General features: G+C 45.0%; 4 protein-coding genes across 14 annotated transcripts in view; 2 read left to right on the top strand and 2 right to left on the bottom strand.

The window, feature by feature from the left end:
• Positions 1-1,898, top strand: part of asap2a (ArfGAP with SH3 domain, ankyrin repeat and PH domain 2a) — a 39,399-nt gene extending 37,501 nt beyond the window's left edge. For all 4 annotated transcript variants that reach the window (XM_078089959.1, XM_040199888.2, XM_078089958.1 and 1 more), the window contains exon 28: positions 332-1,898. In XM_078089959.1, coding sequence (XP_077946085.1) covers positions 332-359 — 28 coding nt within the window. In that variant the 3' untranslated portion in view covers positions 360-1,898. The remainder of the gene's footprint in view (positions 1-331) is intronic.
• A 303-nt stretch (positions 1,899-2,201) lies between these two features.
• itgb1bp1 (integrin beta 1 binding protein 1) lies at positions 2,202-5,716 on the bottom strand. Of its 5 annotated transcripts, none has more exons than XM_040200302.2 (7): positions 5,610-5,716; positions 4,260-4,393; positions 3,988-4,066; positions 3,771-3,901; positions 3,563-3,655; positions 3,201-3,350; positions 2,202-3,130 (listed from the first exon to the last, which is right to left on the bottom strand). In XM_040200302.2, the coding sequence occupies exons 2-7, from the start codon at positions 4,332-4,334 to the stop codon at positions 3,059-3,061; spliced, it is 600 nt and encodes a 199-aa protein (XP_040056236.1). In that variant the 5' UTR covers positions 4,335-4,393; positions 5,610-5,716; the 3' UTR covers positions 2,202-3,058. The 5 variants fall into 5 exon arrangements, with proteins under 5 accessions (XP_040056236.1, XP_040056238.1, XP_040056239.1 ...); XM_040200304.2 differs by lacking the exon at positions 5,610-5,716 and adding an exon at positions 5,388-5,603; XM_040200305.2 differs by lacking the exon at positions 5,610-5,716 and adding an exon at positions 5,188-5,440.
• LOC120833296 (cleavage and polyadenylation specificity factor subunit 3) lies at positions 5,661-10,616 on the top strand. 4 transcript variants are annotated; one of them, XM_040200296.2, is made up of 18 exons: positions 5,662-5,915; positions 6,032-6,095; positions 6,320-6,417; positions 6,561-6,689; positions 6,778-6,955; positions 7,036-7,125; positions 7,215-7,365; positions 7,541-7,716; positions 7,818-7,976; positions 8,084-8,230; positions 8,347-8,499; positions 8,640-8,748; positions 8,836-8,934; positions 9,048-9,142; positions 9,234-9,321; positions 9,507-9,573; positions 9,681-9,777; positions 9,864-10,616. In XM_040200296.2, the coding sequence occupies exons 1-18, from the start codon at positions 5,845-5,847 to the stop codon at positions 9,963-9,965; spliced, it is 2,073 nt and encodes a 690-aa protein (XP_040056230.1). In that variant the 5' UTR covers positions 5,662-5,844; the 3' UTR covers positions 9,966-10,616. The 4 variants fall into 4 exon arrangements, with proteins under 4 accessions (XP_077946086.1, XP_040056230.1, XP_040056231.1 ...); XM_040200297.2 differs by having other exon boundaries at positions 5,761-5,915; positions 6,792-6,955; XM_078089960.1 differs by having other exon boundaries at positions 5,661-5,915; positions 9,681-10,616.
• LOC120833297 (dnaJ homolog subfamily C member 30, mitochondrial-like) lies at positions 10,561-12,487 on the bottom strand. Its single transcript, XM_040200298.2, has one exon. It carries the CDS (start codon positions 12,279-12,281, stop codon positions 11,283-11,285), a length of 999 nt encoding a protein of 332 aa, XP_040056232.2. The 5' UTR covers positions 12,282-12,487; the 3' UTR covers positions 10,561-11,282.
• Between the last annotated feature and the right edge of the window lie 44 nt (positions 12,488-12,531).

Genomic DNA, 12,531 nt, shown 5'->3' with positions numbered 1-12,531 from the left:
AATTATTTTCCTTTTTGGGTTCAACTGTAGTGAACTGAACTGTCTTAAGACATCCTACACACATACTCATTTATTATAATTATCCTACTAATATTTGGTGCATATGCAGTGAGAAGAGGCAGATCAGTTTTGTGATTTTTAGTAGTCAATATTGAATCTTTCGACCAGAAAACGTATCCCCAATGTTTAGTGGTGTCATAGTCTCGTGAATGTGCTTTAGACGACCCATTTGGTTGAGTGAACTTCCGCCCTCCCAATAGAATAAAACCCAACCTAAAGTCTGCCGCCCTTCATCCTCCTCTGATGTCTCCCCCGTCTTCCCTCTTCACAGCTGGGCCACATCGAGGGCGATCCGATGAGAAGAGGAGCCTTCCCCGTTACGTTTGTCCACTTCATCGCTGACTGAAAGGTTCCTCTGCAGGTCTCCGTGTCAAGTGTCCCAGGGGACGTCCCTCTCTCACCCGTCACCGTTCAGCCAGCAAACATCCATGTTGTCGACATCGCCACCATCATCATCATCGCCGGCGAGCTTCTTAGAGTGCCGAGCGCAACATCTGGACGTCACTCCTCGGGGAGTTTTAATGCTCGTCGTTGATGTTCTGACAAAGACGCTTTGACATTTTAAAACGTATGATTGTAGTCTATGACCGCTTGCAATAAATGCACTTTGCTTGTCTTCATACTTGTTACAGCATAAGACAGAATGAAGGTCCACTTGTACAGTATTCACATCCATTGTCTGCTGAGCTGCATTGTACAGATGTTGTGCTGTGGAGACTGCAGCAACGTATTTGAACGTTTTAAGCAAATCTTAATGTGAACATAGGCAACATGCTTCCATTCCTCATCTGTGCATGAGGCGTTTTTAAATGTCCTACCTGCTTATCTGTGTGAGCTTTCAACTCCGTACGAGGCCCCCCGTGTGGAGGTCTTTCTAATGGTGCTTCGTTGACCCTGGAATATTCTAGAATTTTTGCACTCCAAAAAGGGAGCTTCCCTTTCCACTTCTCAAAAGCGGACTGGCATTGACACAGACATGAGCTGCAGCAGCCAGTAATTCCCTATACGCCGCGGCGAAGACGCCCCCGGGTGTCTCCTGCCTTATTAGAGGGACAGGAAGTGTGTGCGCGAGTGTCTCTTCTGCACATAAGCTGAAAATAAGATAATATTGTAGCAAGAGGAAATAAAAGAGTGTGGGAATGTTATGAGGAGCAGGAGTTAGTTCTGATTGTCGTTTTGCTTTCTCTTTACCTTTGAGAGCACTCAGACTCTGACAGGCCATTGTTTTGTTTTTCAAAAATGAGCTGATTACACACAAATATCCTCCTTACAGCTTAAGCCTCTCGTACATGTAGATTCCGGGGTCCCATAGAAAGATGAGTTGTATCGATTAGTGTTAGGTGGGATAAATATGAGATAAATATCAAACATTTGATGTGATTAACTTCATTTTTCTTGCAGAGCAACTGTCTGTTGATATTTAGGCATTTAACCTGAAACCAGAGCCTTTCTTGGACTTGTGAATGACATGTGAATCTTAACTGATACTCATGTTTAAAATGAACTCACTGGAAACAGGAAGATTGAATTATCTATTCATGTAAATAGGTTTGAGTTTGTTGATATTTATATGTAAAAAGAAGCGTTAACCTGGGCACTAAATGTCTTCAATGGTCTGTGGTGATGAGCAGTTACAGAAACAACCTCAGCTGGACCTGTGTGTGTGTGTGTGTGTGTGTGTGCGTGTGTGCGCTGAAATCAAAAGTACATACGAGCACAGCTGGGACAATAAACGTCATTCATTCTTATCGACTGTCTGTGAATTACTGCATCGACTCTTAACTGTTGTGCGAGCTAATGGGAAAATTAAACTGGAATAATAAAGATGAACAGTAGAAGGCTTTGGTCTGTTTCTTTAGAGCGTTAACATGTTTATGAATGTATTTGTTATCCCATGATCTCTTTAATTATTGATGGTCTCAAAACCACTTAAAGCAATGACTTGCATTTAAAAGCCCCAGTTGACTAAAGTGACCTTTTACCATCTTAAGTCAGATGTGTCAACAGCTCCCTCTGATGGCCAATGTTTCTGTGTGTGCGTTTCATAAAAACGTTGTGAAATGCTTGAGGGAAGAAACTATTTCAAAAGCATTTAAAAAAAAAAGGTACACTCAAAAGTAAAGATGACACTGGAAGCCAAATGAGAAATTAAACTTTAATAAGTCAACTAATTACAAATTGATCAAATTATTGAATGCCACACTTTTAACCCACTCTTCGAAAGGAGGAGAGAAAAAAAGAGAATGTGCTCATAGTTTTGTTCAAGGTGACGTCAGGTAAGTACCACAATTGTAAACATGTTTTTCCTCCTAAATAATTTGTGTGTTTCTACAGCCTGGATGCATGTATGCATGTGAATGGATCTAATGCATTTTAATTACTACACAAAAACACAAAGACAGAAAAATCTCAAAAACATCAAGGTCTTGGTATCAAGAGTACGCTGTAAATAAATAATGAGTCAAAAACGGTCGTCAGAAATGAGAAAATCACAAAATGAAAAAAACACAAGACTCCTCTCACACGATTAAAGGATATTTGTATGAAGTACCGTAGAGTAAAAAAGGTGACTGCTATTGTACCAATACTTTTTGTTAAAAATAGAAGAAAAAAAAGAATAAGATAATGAAGCTCAGAAAGGGATCCGAGTAGATTCCACATGAGGAAAAAGACGTATCGTGAACTACGGGTACCGTGTAGTTTCTACTCTGATGAATGTCCCCCAAAAATGAACACATGCGTACCAAGCGGCTGGAGATTTTCTACCATTGTTTGCTTTAAACATGACTAATTTACGTTGCACTGCAATCCAATGCGTTAAAAGAATGCATCTTTTTTTTTTTACTTTTCACTATTTTTTTAACTTCATGTGAAAAATCAGCATTTGAGGTAAAGAAACAAATGGAAATGGAAATGATGAAATTCACAGTAGTCGTGTCTCACCTGATGGGAGGGGGATAACATACATCACATCATTTCATTTCTCTTCTCTTTGCCCTCATGATTTGACCGATGTCAGAGCGCAGTCAAAGGAAGCCGACAGCACCTTGCAGATGGACTGAGCCTGCTCCTGTTCACATAGGCGACGGATAGTAAGTATGGAATTTTTTTTGCTTTTTTTGCTACTTTATCACACTCACCGAGCTGCTACACTGGTACACCCAGATGCTGCACTCCTCCTGCTTTGCATCCGTGGTCTCGAGAGCCAAGAGGTTCTTCCCTGCACCGAGCCCGTCATCGTAACACAGCATGCGCACGATCAGGAACAGAGGGTGGCGGTGCAGCACGTCCTGAAACGGGTGGAGGATTAAAAGTCCTTAAGCATACAAGTATTCTTCATTCCCATCACATCACCATCAACGATCAAAGTGGCTTTAGAGGTGAATCTGTGCAAAATAAGCGTCACCTCTGAGTGTAGCATTATACATTGCTGAAATATTTCAGTCAGCAGCTTTGTGAAAAGTATTTTAAAACTGTGACTAGGGGGCATGAATCTACTCACACACTGGTCCAGCGAGGCCATCTTGATTCCGTACTTTGACACTCCCAGAATCCTCTCTTCGTCTCCAGGAACGAAGGGCAGTTTTCCATTTTGCTTTGAAAAGGAAGCCAAATATATATATATATATATATATATATATATATAGCATCTTCATGAACGAATGATGTGACCTTCACTGCAGTAAGCCTACTTGAAGTGCTGTGCCTACCTGGGCGGCATCAATATAGTTGATGAGGTCCAGAGGCTCCTGGAGGGTCTTGCTCATGTCAAACTGCAACTTCTCAATGGCTCCCACGTACTTCACCCGGAACTCGCCACATGTTTCAGACGAGCTGTTTCCTTCTCGAAGAGCATACGTCATATAAGCTGTTAGTGGAGAAAAGAAGCAATAAATTGTGGACGTCCATGTGTTTTATTCGACTGACCTGAGCTCTTGGTGGAGTCTGTATCAAGGCTGGCGACGGTGCTGGATCTGGAGAGCCCCCCCAAACTGGAGTCCACGGACTGAAAGGAGTGAAGAGACACGAGAGGAAGGAGAAAGTAGCTCTACCATAACATTCATGTGTGCGTGCGTGTGCGTGTGTGTGTGTGTGTGTGTGTGTGTGTGTGCGTGCGTGCGTGCGTGCGTGCGTGCGTGCGTGCGTGCGTGCGTGCGTGCGTGCGTGCGTGCGTGCGTGTGTGTGTGTTGTTGGCTTACTTTGCTTTTGGTGCTGATCTCACTGCTTTGGGAGCTGCTGCTGCTGTGGCGCTTTTTGACTTTCATTCTGAACATTCTTCACCATGTCGACGGCATCCAGCCCTGCAGCATCACCAAACCTGGATCATCACGGGCTGAACACACCACAATAGAGATGATGAATAACTGAATGTAGAACGTAGCATAGTCTACATTCTGAACAACGGAGGAATGAGAGCTTTATTTATTTATAAATTTATAAATCCTTTATTCTATTCTTTGCAGTATTCAGTTTTTACTGTGACAACTGCACAGCCACTGACAATAGGAGAGATATGCGTTTTTTATTCACAAAGTCTCATTTAGACCAAGATCTCTTTTGCAGGAGACCTGTGAAAAAAGTAATGCGGTCATCACCCACGGATAGAATTTACCTAAAATATCATCAAACATACACAAAACCTACTTAGCAAGGCCTTCAAAAAGTGAAATTATTAAGTTATATATGTGACGTCATCATTTCAAATAGCTGAAGGCTGTCTTTGAAAACATCCATTTAGCTTATAAATAATGAAGAAAACCTACAACATAACCTATAACAATACCGCAACATTGTTCTAAAGTCTATCTTCGTAATGAGTAAAACCCAGGCAGGTTTATTAAAAATAGGGTTCTTTATTAGTTTTAATGTCTTTGACGTCTAGAACAAGATACACCGGCAAACAATTGATCTGTGACACCTGCTATTGTTTATTTTAGAGTAAAAACAGCACGTGTCGGTGATGGAGTCGCAGGGTGTAACGTTATTCGTACCGGGGCATTAAACATGTAACGACTCCACCCCACGACTCAAATGACACACCAGACTCAACAGGTTACATTAGACTTGAACGCATCATTTACCGAGATGGCGTAAATGCTCAGGAGAATACTTCGCTCGCTAGCTTACCATATAAAATGGCACATGCTAAAACAAGACGTATAAAATATTCCAACGTTTATTCTCACGTTAAAGTTGAGAAGCGGAGACACAAACGCAACATGTTGATATATTTAACGATGGCGAGCTGTCACAAGACACGTCCGTTTTTTAAATAGTAACCCTTTCGATGTTCATTTTCGTTGACGAAGATTTAACCCAAGTTTTACCTTCACAGTGACTCAAACCGTCCTAAACAGTTTCGCAGCCTACACCCAACGCCACTTAAAGGGGACGCGACCGACCACACAGCCCCCAAAAAAGCGTCTCTAAAGCGGCGTATTGCTCCGAGAGCCCCTTGAATAATATATATTATTGAGTATGTTCAAAAGTTTAGACTACACCGAGGTTATTTAAATATAGTTTGTATTACCGTGTCCTTTGCAACTTACTACTTATGTTATTAACGTCAATTCTCTGCCACACAAACCGTCCAACCGTCCGGAACCTTGTGCGTCGACGCCTTTTGAATTTCTAGTCGGCCGTATTTTGGTACACCCCCGGAAGTGTGACGTCACGCGAGTCCGCCCCGTCTGTCTCATTGATGCGCTGTGCAGTGCAGCGGCAGTGCAGCATGACCGCATTTATTTTTCCTATTTTAAAATTGACGTGCAAGATTTAACACAAATGGCGACCAAGCGCAAAGTTGAGGTGATCGTCCCAGCAGAGGAGAGTGACCAGCTGCTGATTCGTCCACTGTGAGGTTTTTTTTATTGATGGCTGCCTGCATATACAAATATAATTATAATAAATAAACGAATTGATGTTACATTAGCTTTAACGCTTTTATCTACTTATGTAACATCGTCCACAGGGGCGCTGGTCAGGAGGTTGGGAGGTCATGCATCATCCTGGAGTTCAAAGGAAGGAAAATTATGGTGAATATTTTTGTCTAGTATTAACTATGATACTTTAAACAAACTATGCGCAAATTTAAGAAAGCAGCAATACGTATGAACACATGTAATTCTTTATTCCTATATTGTGTAGGCTTTAGTATGTTTTAATTAATGCATAGGTTTAATGATGTATTTTTTGTAGTAGTATTTTTTGAATGCATTATTGTGGAGGACATACATTAAGTTGTATGTCTCTTGTGCAGCTGGACTGTGGTATCCACCCTGGGTTGGAGGGGATGGATGCTCTACCATACATCGACTTGATAGACCCAGCCGAGATCGACTTGCTGCTCATCAGCCAGTGAGCCTCTCCTCCTGCCTTTTATGTATCCATGTATTTTCCCCTGTATCGGCCATGTCGTTATTAATGCACGTTGTGCATCAATATTCTACTTTAATTGTATCTTGAATTTGATAGTGATGTTGTGCATATTCTCTCACCAGTTTCCACTTGGATCACTGTGGAGCTCTTCCCTGGTTCCTACAAAAGACCAGTTTTAAAGGCAGGACTTTCATGACCCACGCCACTAAGGCCATCTACCGCTGGCTACTGTCAGACTACGTCAAAGTCAGGTAGGAGAAGGAGCAGTCATCCTCATGGAAGACTTCCAAAAATAATAAAACAGTACCTGCAAATCATCTTGTCTTTGGTTTACTACAGCAACATCTCTGCAGATGACATGCTGTACACCGAGACTGATCTGGAGGAGAGCATGGATAAGATCGAGACCATCAACTTCCACGAGGTCAAGGAGGTGGCCGGAATCAAGTTCTGGTGCTACCACGCTGGTCACGTGCTCGGAGCTGCGATGTTCATGATCGAAATTGCGGGAGTTAAGGTAGCGTCTCCTGATTTGTGTTTCCCTGGAGATCAACCCTGTAAAGTTCACTTCAAAAGTTTTTTTTCTCTTCTCTAAAGCTGCTGTACACAGGAGACTTCTCGCGGCAGGAAGACAGGCATCTGATGGCAGCGGAGATCCCCAGTGTCAAACCGGACATCTTAATCATAGTACTCCACATATTGGTTCCCCTTGTACACTGAACTTAAAGGAATCTCCTGGTGATAACAACGTGGTGAACCATTTTATCCGTTCGCAGGAGTCTACCTACGGCACCCACATCCACGAGAAGAGGGAGGAGCGAGAAGCTCGCTTCTGTAACACAGTTCATGACATTGTCAACAGAGAAGGCCGCTGTTTAATCCCCGTGTTCGCTTTGGGGCGGGCCCAGGAACTGCTGCTAATTCTGGGTGTGTGACACCCTCGGAACAGGCAGTTTCACCAACATCGTTGGCCACTATTCTGTCAATTTTATGACCCTTTTCTCTGCTTAGAATCTGCATTTTACCACCATGAGCAAGTTGTGTATTCGTTTTTGTGTCAATTAGAAGAGGCTGTGTGATTGCGTCTCGGTTTCTCCTTTAGATGAGTACTGGCAGAACCACCCAGAGCTCCACGACATTCCCATCTACTACGCCTCGTCCCTGGCCAAGAAGTGCATGGCCGTGTACCAGACCTACGTCAACGCAATGAACGACAAGATACGCAAAGCCATCAATATCAACAACCCCTTTGTCTTCAAGCACATCAGCAACCTCAAGGTAGACTGGTAGACTGTCTGGCTGTTACATACTCCTGAATATATATTTATATATATATATATATTTACACCTGGTGTGTGTGTGTGGGGGGTTTCCTCCAGAGTATGGATCACTTTGATGACATCGGCCCCAGTGTGGTGATGGCCTCTCCTGGTATGATGCAGAGCGGGCTCTCCAGAGAGCTCTTTGAGAGCTGGTGCACCGACAAGAGGAACGGAGTCATCATCGCTGGATACTGCGTGGAGGGAACACTGGCCAAGGTCGGACTACAACGGGAAAGCGTTTCTCTAACGTTGGACGCGTGTGCGGAAACAGTGAGTGTTTTATCACAGCGTCCTGCCGGTGGTGTGTTGTGTGTCCTGTGCAGCACATCATGTCGGAGCCGGAAGAGATCACAACCATGTCGGGGCAGAAGCTGCAGCTGAAGATGTCCGTGGATTACATCTCATTCTCTGCCCACACTGACTACCAGCAGACCAGCGAGTTCATCCGGGCGCTCAAACCACCTCACGTGGTAAGAGCGACGACTTTTTCCGATTTGTGTTTTCAATTGGCGGCTTTTTGTACCTTTTTAAGTAATATGAACCGTAAATGAAAACCCTGACCTTCCTCACCGCGCGTTATCGTCAGATACTGGTCCACGGAGAGCAGAACGAAATGGCCCGTCTGAAGGCTGCACTGATCAGGGAGTACGAGGACAACGACCAGGTCCACATCGAGGTCCACAACCCTCGCAACACAGAAGCCGTCACCCTCAACTTCAGGGGAGAGAAGTTGGCCAAGGTAAAAAAAAAGGAACTGCCTGTTTCGAACCTTTTTCTCCTCTCTAAATGTTTCTTGGTTCATGGCTAAAAGAGTCATGATCCTGGGCTGCTGTGAGAAACGCTGAAACTAGAATGACGTTGCACTTTACACTCCTCCAGGTGATGGGCTCTCTGGCTGATAAGAAGTGCCTCCAGGGCCAGAGGGTGTCAGGCATACTGGTGAAGAAGAACTTCAACTACCACATCCTCAATCCCTCTGACCTCTCTAGTAAGTTTTACTCTCCATCGTTTTTCAAACTTAAACCGCTGCCCATTATTTATGACTCTTTATTCACCCGACGCTTCCGATTGGCAGCATACACGGAGCTGGCCATGAGCACAGTGAAACAGACCCAGGCGATCCCGTTCACTGGACCGTACTCGCTGCTCGTCTGCCATCTGAGGAACCTCACCGGTCAGACCGCCATATTTAAGTTTTAAAAAAATGGAGTTATTTATATTTGGATCATTTTTGAAGAACAGCACTGTTATTGCTGTCGTTTCCGTTGCTTTTTCCTCTTGCCTCAGGTGACGTAGAGGAACTGGATGGAACGGAGAAGAACACTTTGAAGGTTTTTAAAAATATCACTCTGGTCCACGAAGTCGGCACGGTGCTGCTGGAGGTGAGTGTTCTTTCCACTTTACACGCTTGAGACTCGGCTGATTCTCCCAACCACCCTGTGTCTTCTCCCCCCCCCCCCCCCCCCGTCCCAGTGGCTGGCGAACCCTCTCAATGACATGTACGCCGACGCCGTCACCACCGTCGTGCTGGAGGTCCAGTCCAACCCGAAGGCCCAGAAAGGTCCGTCTGACAAGCTGTGTGTTGCTTCTCTGAGTCTTTAGTTTCCGACTGCTTTACGGACTGTAGGAAGCAAATTTACCATTTACATAATTATTTCAAAGAGAGACGTATTACACGTTGTGGGTTCTTATTGTGGTGGTGTTTGTGTTTCTCAATTCCTTTTTACTGTGATTCATGATGAATAGCCATGGAGACCCAGAGCGCCATCATGGATATGGACGTCTTCCAAACCCGACTAGGAGTGATGCTGCAGTGGGTGACACAATCAACATGAACTTGTTTATAATATCGTATACACAGAAACACTCAAATGGATACTGCACTGTACTTCAGTCATAACATTTTGCTTCCGTCTTTAGGGACATGTTCGGAGAGGACTGTGTGGACTTCAGCGGCGGTAAAAGCGTCTCTGTGACTGTAGATGGGAGGACGGCCCACATCTGCTTGGAGACGAGGGTGAGAAGCTTTCAGCCGGTCGCGCCAAGAAGCAGAGCGATGTGTTTGTCGTTTCTCTCCCACCGACTCCCTCTCTTCCCCATCAGTCGGTGTGCGGCGAGGAGGAGTGCTCGGAGGACGACTCCCTGAGAGAGATGGTCGAGCTGGCTGTGCAGCGGCTCTACGACGCCCTGAACCCGGTCATCTGAGGGCCCGACAGAACAAATGGAGCATCGGCTTTTAAACCAACGAGGGACCGAGATCCCAGAGCCGAGTCCTCGGATAGAAAACACGCATGCGTGTGTGTGCGCCAAGAAGAGGACATCATGTCCACAAGGATCATTATCTTGTTTCATATCTGGTTTGGTGTAATGAAAACTTTTAACAAACGATCCCCGTCCCGATTTATTTGGAAAGACTAGATTGGCGTTTTAGTAATGAACGTAAGAGTTATCATTTGTGAGCTAGCATGTAAAAAAGAATTGTAATATAATAATGTTTTCAGATGTTTATCTTGTTATGCACTTTTAATATATTTAATAACTTACACTGTAGGTTTTGGTTTAATTGGTTACTAATGTGCACTGATGTGACTTGTTTAACTGTGAATTTTTAAATGCACTGTGTGATTTATTATAGATTTTTAAAATAATTTGACAAAACCATTGATTCTCAAACAGTTTTCCCATTTGTTGAGTTATTTCACCAGCTAGTGTCAAATGTTTTGTAAATGATGTTTACAATTAATCAGTGTTGATGTAACGTTGAACAATGGTGCTAAAAAAAAAACTAAAGCAACATCTATTTCACTGTGCTCCACCAGACACGCATCCTGTAATTTATTAAAACATTTGAACTATGTGGATTTTTACAATAAATATAACCCAAGGCACCTTTAAAATGAATATAGAGCTCCCAACATATGACTGATATTCACATCCCTTACGTTGCTATAAATGGATCATAAATAGCAACACGTGAAACCACAACCAAAACACTTGCCTTCATTCAAAATAAAGAAATCTGCGAGACAGATGACTTTATAAAAGCCAATATTGATAATCCTATTAAATCAGATATTTACTGATTTAACTAATATTCTTGAGCATTTCATTCCAACGTGTATGGCTGTGAACTACGCCAGGATTCGTTAATCCTACATGACAGCGTGTAACAAAACACGATACTGTCTGAACGTATACAGTACTGTGATACAGCCATAGACTGAGAAACTGAAACCTAGTACAACATGTACTCAGCGGCTAGTCGTTGATTTCTGGCTTTTTTTGTGCAACTCTAACTGCACTACGTCTCCTTGGCCCAAAGGATGGTCTCAAGTCATGCACTCTGCACAATAGTTCATTATTGTAATTGAGGCTTACAGACGGGGGTAAAAGCATGGTGTTTTACAGTAATGATGTGAACAGTGGTGTGTGTGTGTGTGTGTGTGTGTGTAGTAGTCTTAATGATGACTCCGGTGAGTCCAGAACTACTAACAAGGACACCGTCCTCGACCTGAATGAGCCTCATCCTCGCTTCAGACTGCTGACTAAACCGAAGGCAATGGCCATCAGCACCACGATGCCCATCTCCATCATCCTGCCCGTCGACTCGTCGCCCATCGTCTCCCGCTCCTTCTTCTGCATCTCCTCCTTGCGGACACGGATCTCCTGTTGCTTCTGAAGCTGCTCGCTGTAGTGCGACTTGAAGAACCTGTCGAAGTCGAAGACGCCTCCTCCTCCTCCTCGGAGGTCCGCGCCCGCCACCGACCGCCGGCCCGCCGCCGGGTCCCTCGCGGAGCCGCCCGACCCCGCGGCGGCGGGTCTCGCCGTGGCGACGAGGTCCGACGGGCTCAGCAGACCGAGGTCGTACTTCCTCCTCAGCGCCTTGTTGCCCAGCACGGCGTAGGCCTCGCTGATCTCAGAGAAGCGGACCGTGGCGTCCTCGCTGGCGGCGTTCCGGTCCGGGTGGTAGACGAAGGACTGCTTGTAGTAGGCGGTTTTTATTTGGGTCTGGGTGGCGGCAGGCGGCACCTCGAGGATTTCGTAGTAGCCCGTTTTGGTTTTGTAGAGGGGCTCGGATCGGGCGGTGCTGTAGGCTCGGGCGGGCACGAGGGGGCGCTGTCCCCGACACGAACCGAAGCTCTGCAGTCGCCGAGCGAACTTTGCTTTAGCCCGGTACCGAGGAAGGGCTTCCTCTGTGCGTTGAGCGTCGGGCTTTTTAAAAGCACACGGGTTTTTGTCGAGTCCGAGGTCACGGTAATCTTCCGCGACGATTTCCCAGACGTAATTAACACTCCTTATGTAACCGTCCCGTGAGGCTCCAACGGTCGCTGCGGCCGCCGAGTCGCCGGCTCCCCGCCGCTCTACGCCTCCGATGTCACCGCAAACAAACTCCACCGACGGAGGCGACGCCTGTGTCGCGCTCATACCTTGCCACGTCCGACTTCCAACGAGGTATCGACTACAGGATTTTTGCGCGAAGTTGTACGCTTCTCGGCCGTAACGTAGTCTGACCTCCGCCATGTTGGACGGAGGCGAAACACGAAAGCCGACTTCCGGTTTGCTGACGGTGGCTCGTTTGACTGTAGCGCCCCCTGTTGGGAGTAACAGTGAAGTAAAATGCGACCAGTGACGTTTTGCTGTTTTGGAAAAACAGTTTAACGTATAAACATGTAACGGTAGTTTGATATATTCTACATATGTTTTGGGTACACCTAGCAAAAGCTAATGATGTCCAGGACAACAGTCCTGCAAAAATGCTATCCTCAATAAG

The sequence above is a fragment of the Gasterosteus aculeatus genome, chromosome 15 (genome assembly GCF_964276395.1).
Source record: "Gasterosteus aculeatus chromosome 15, fGasAcu3.hap1.1, whole genome shotgun sequence".
NCBI lineage: Eukaryota > Metazoa > Chordata > Actinopteri > Perciformes > Gasterosteidae > Gasterosteus > Gasterosteus aculeatus.
Note: the sequence above shows the minus strand (reverse complement) of the source record. Positions and strands in the feature narration are given on the sequence as shown.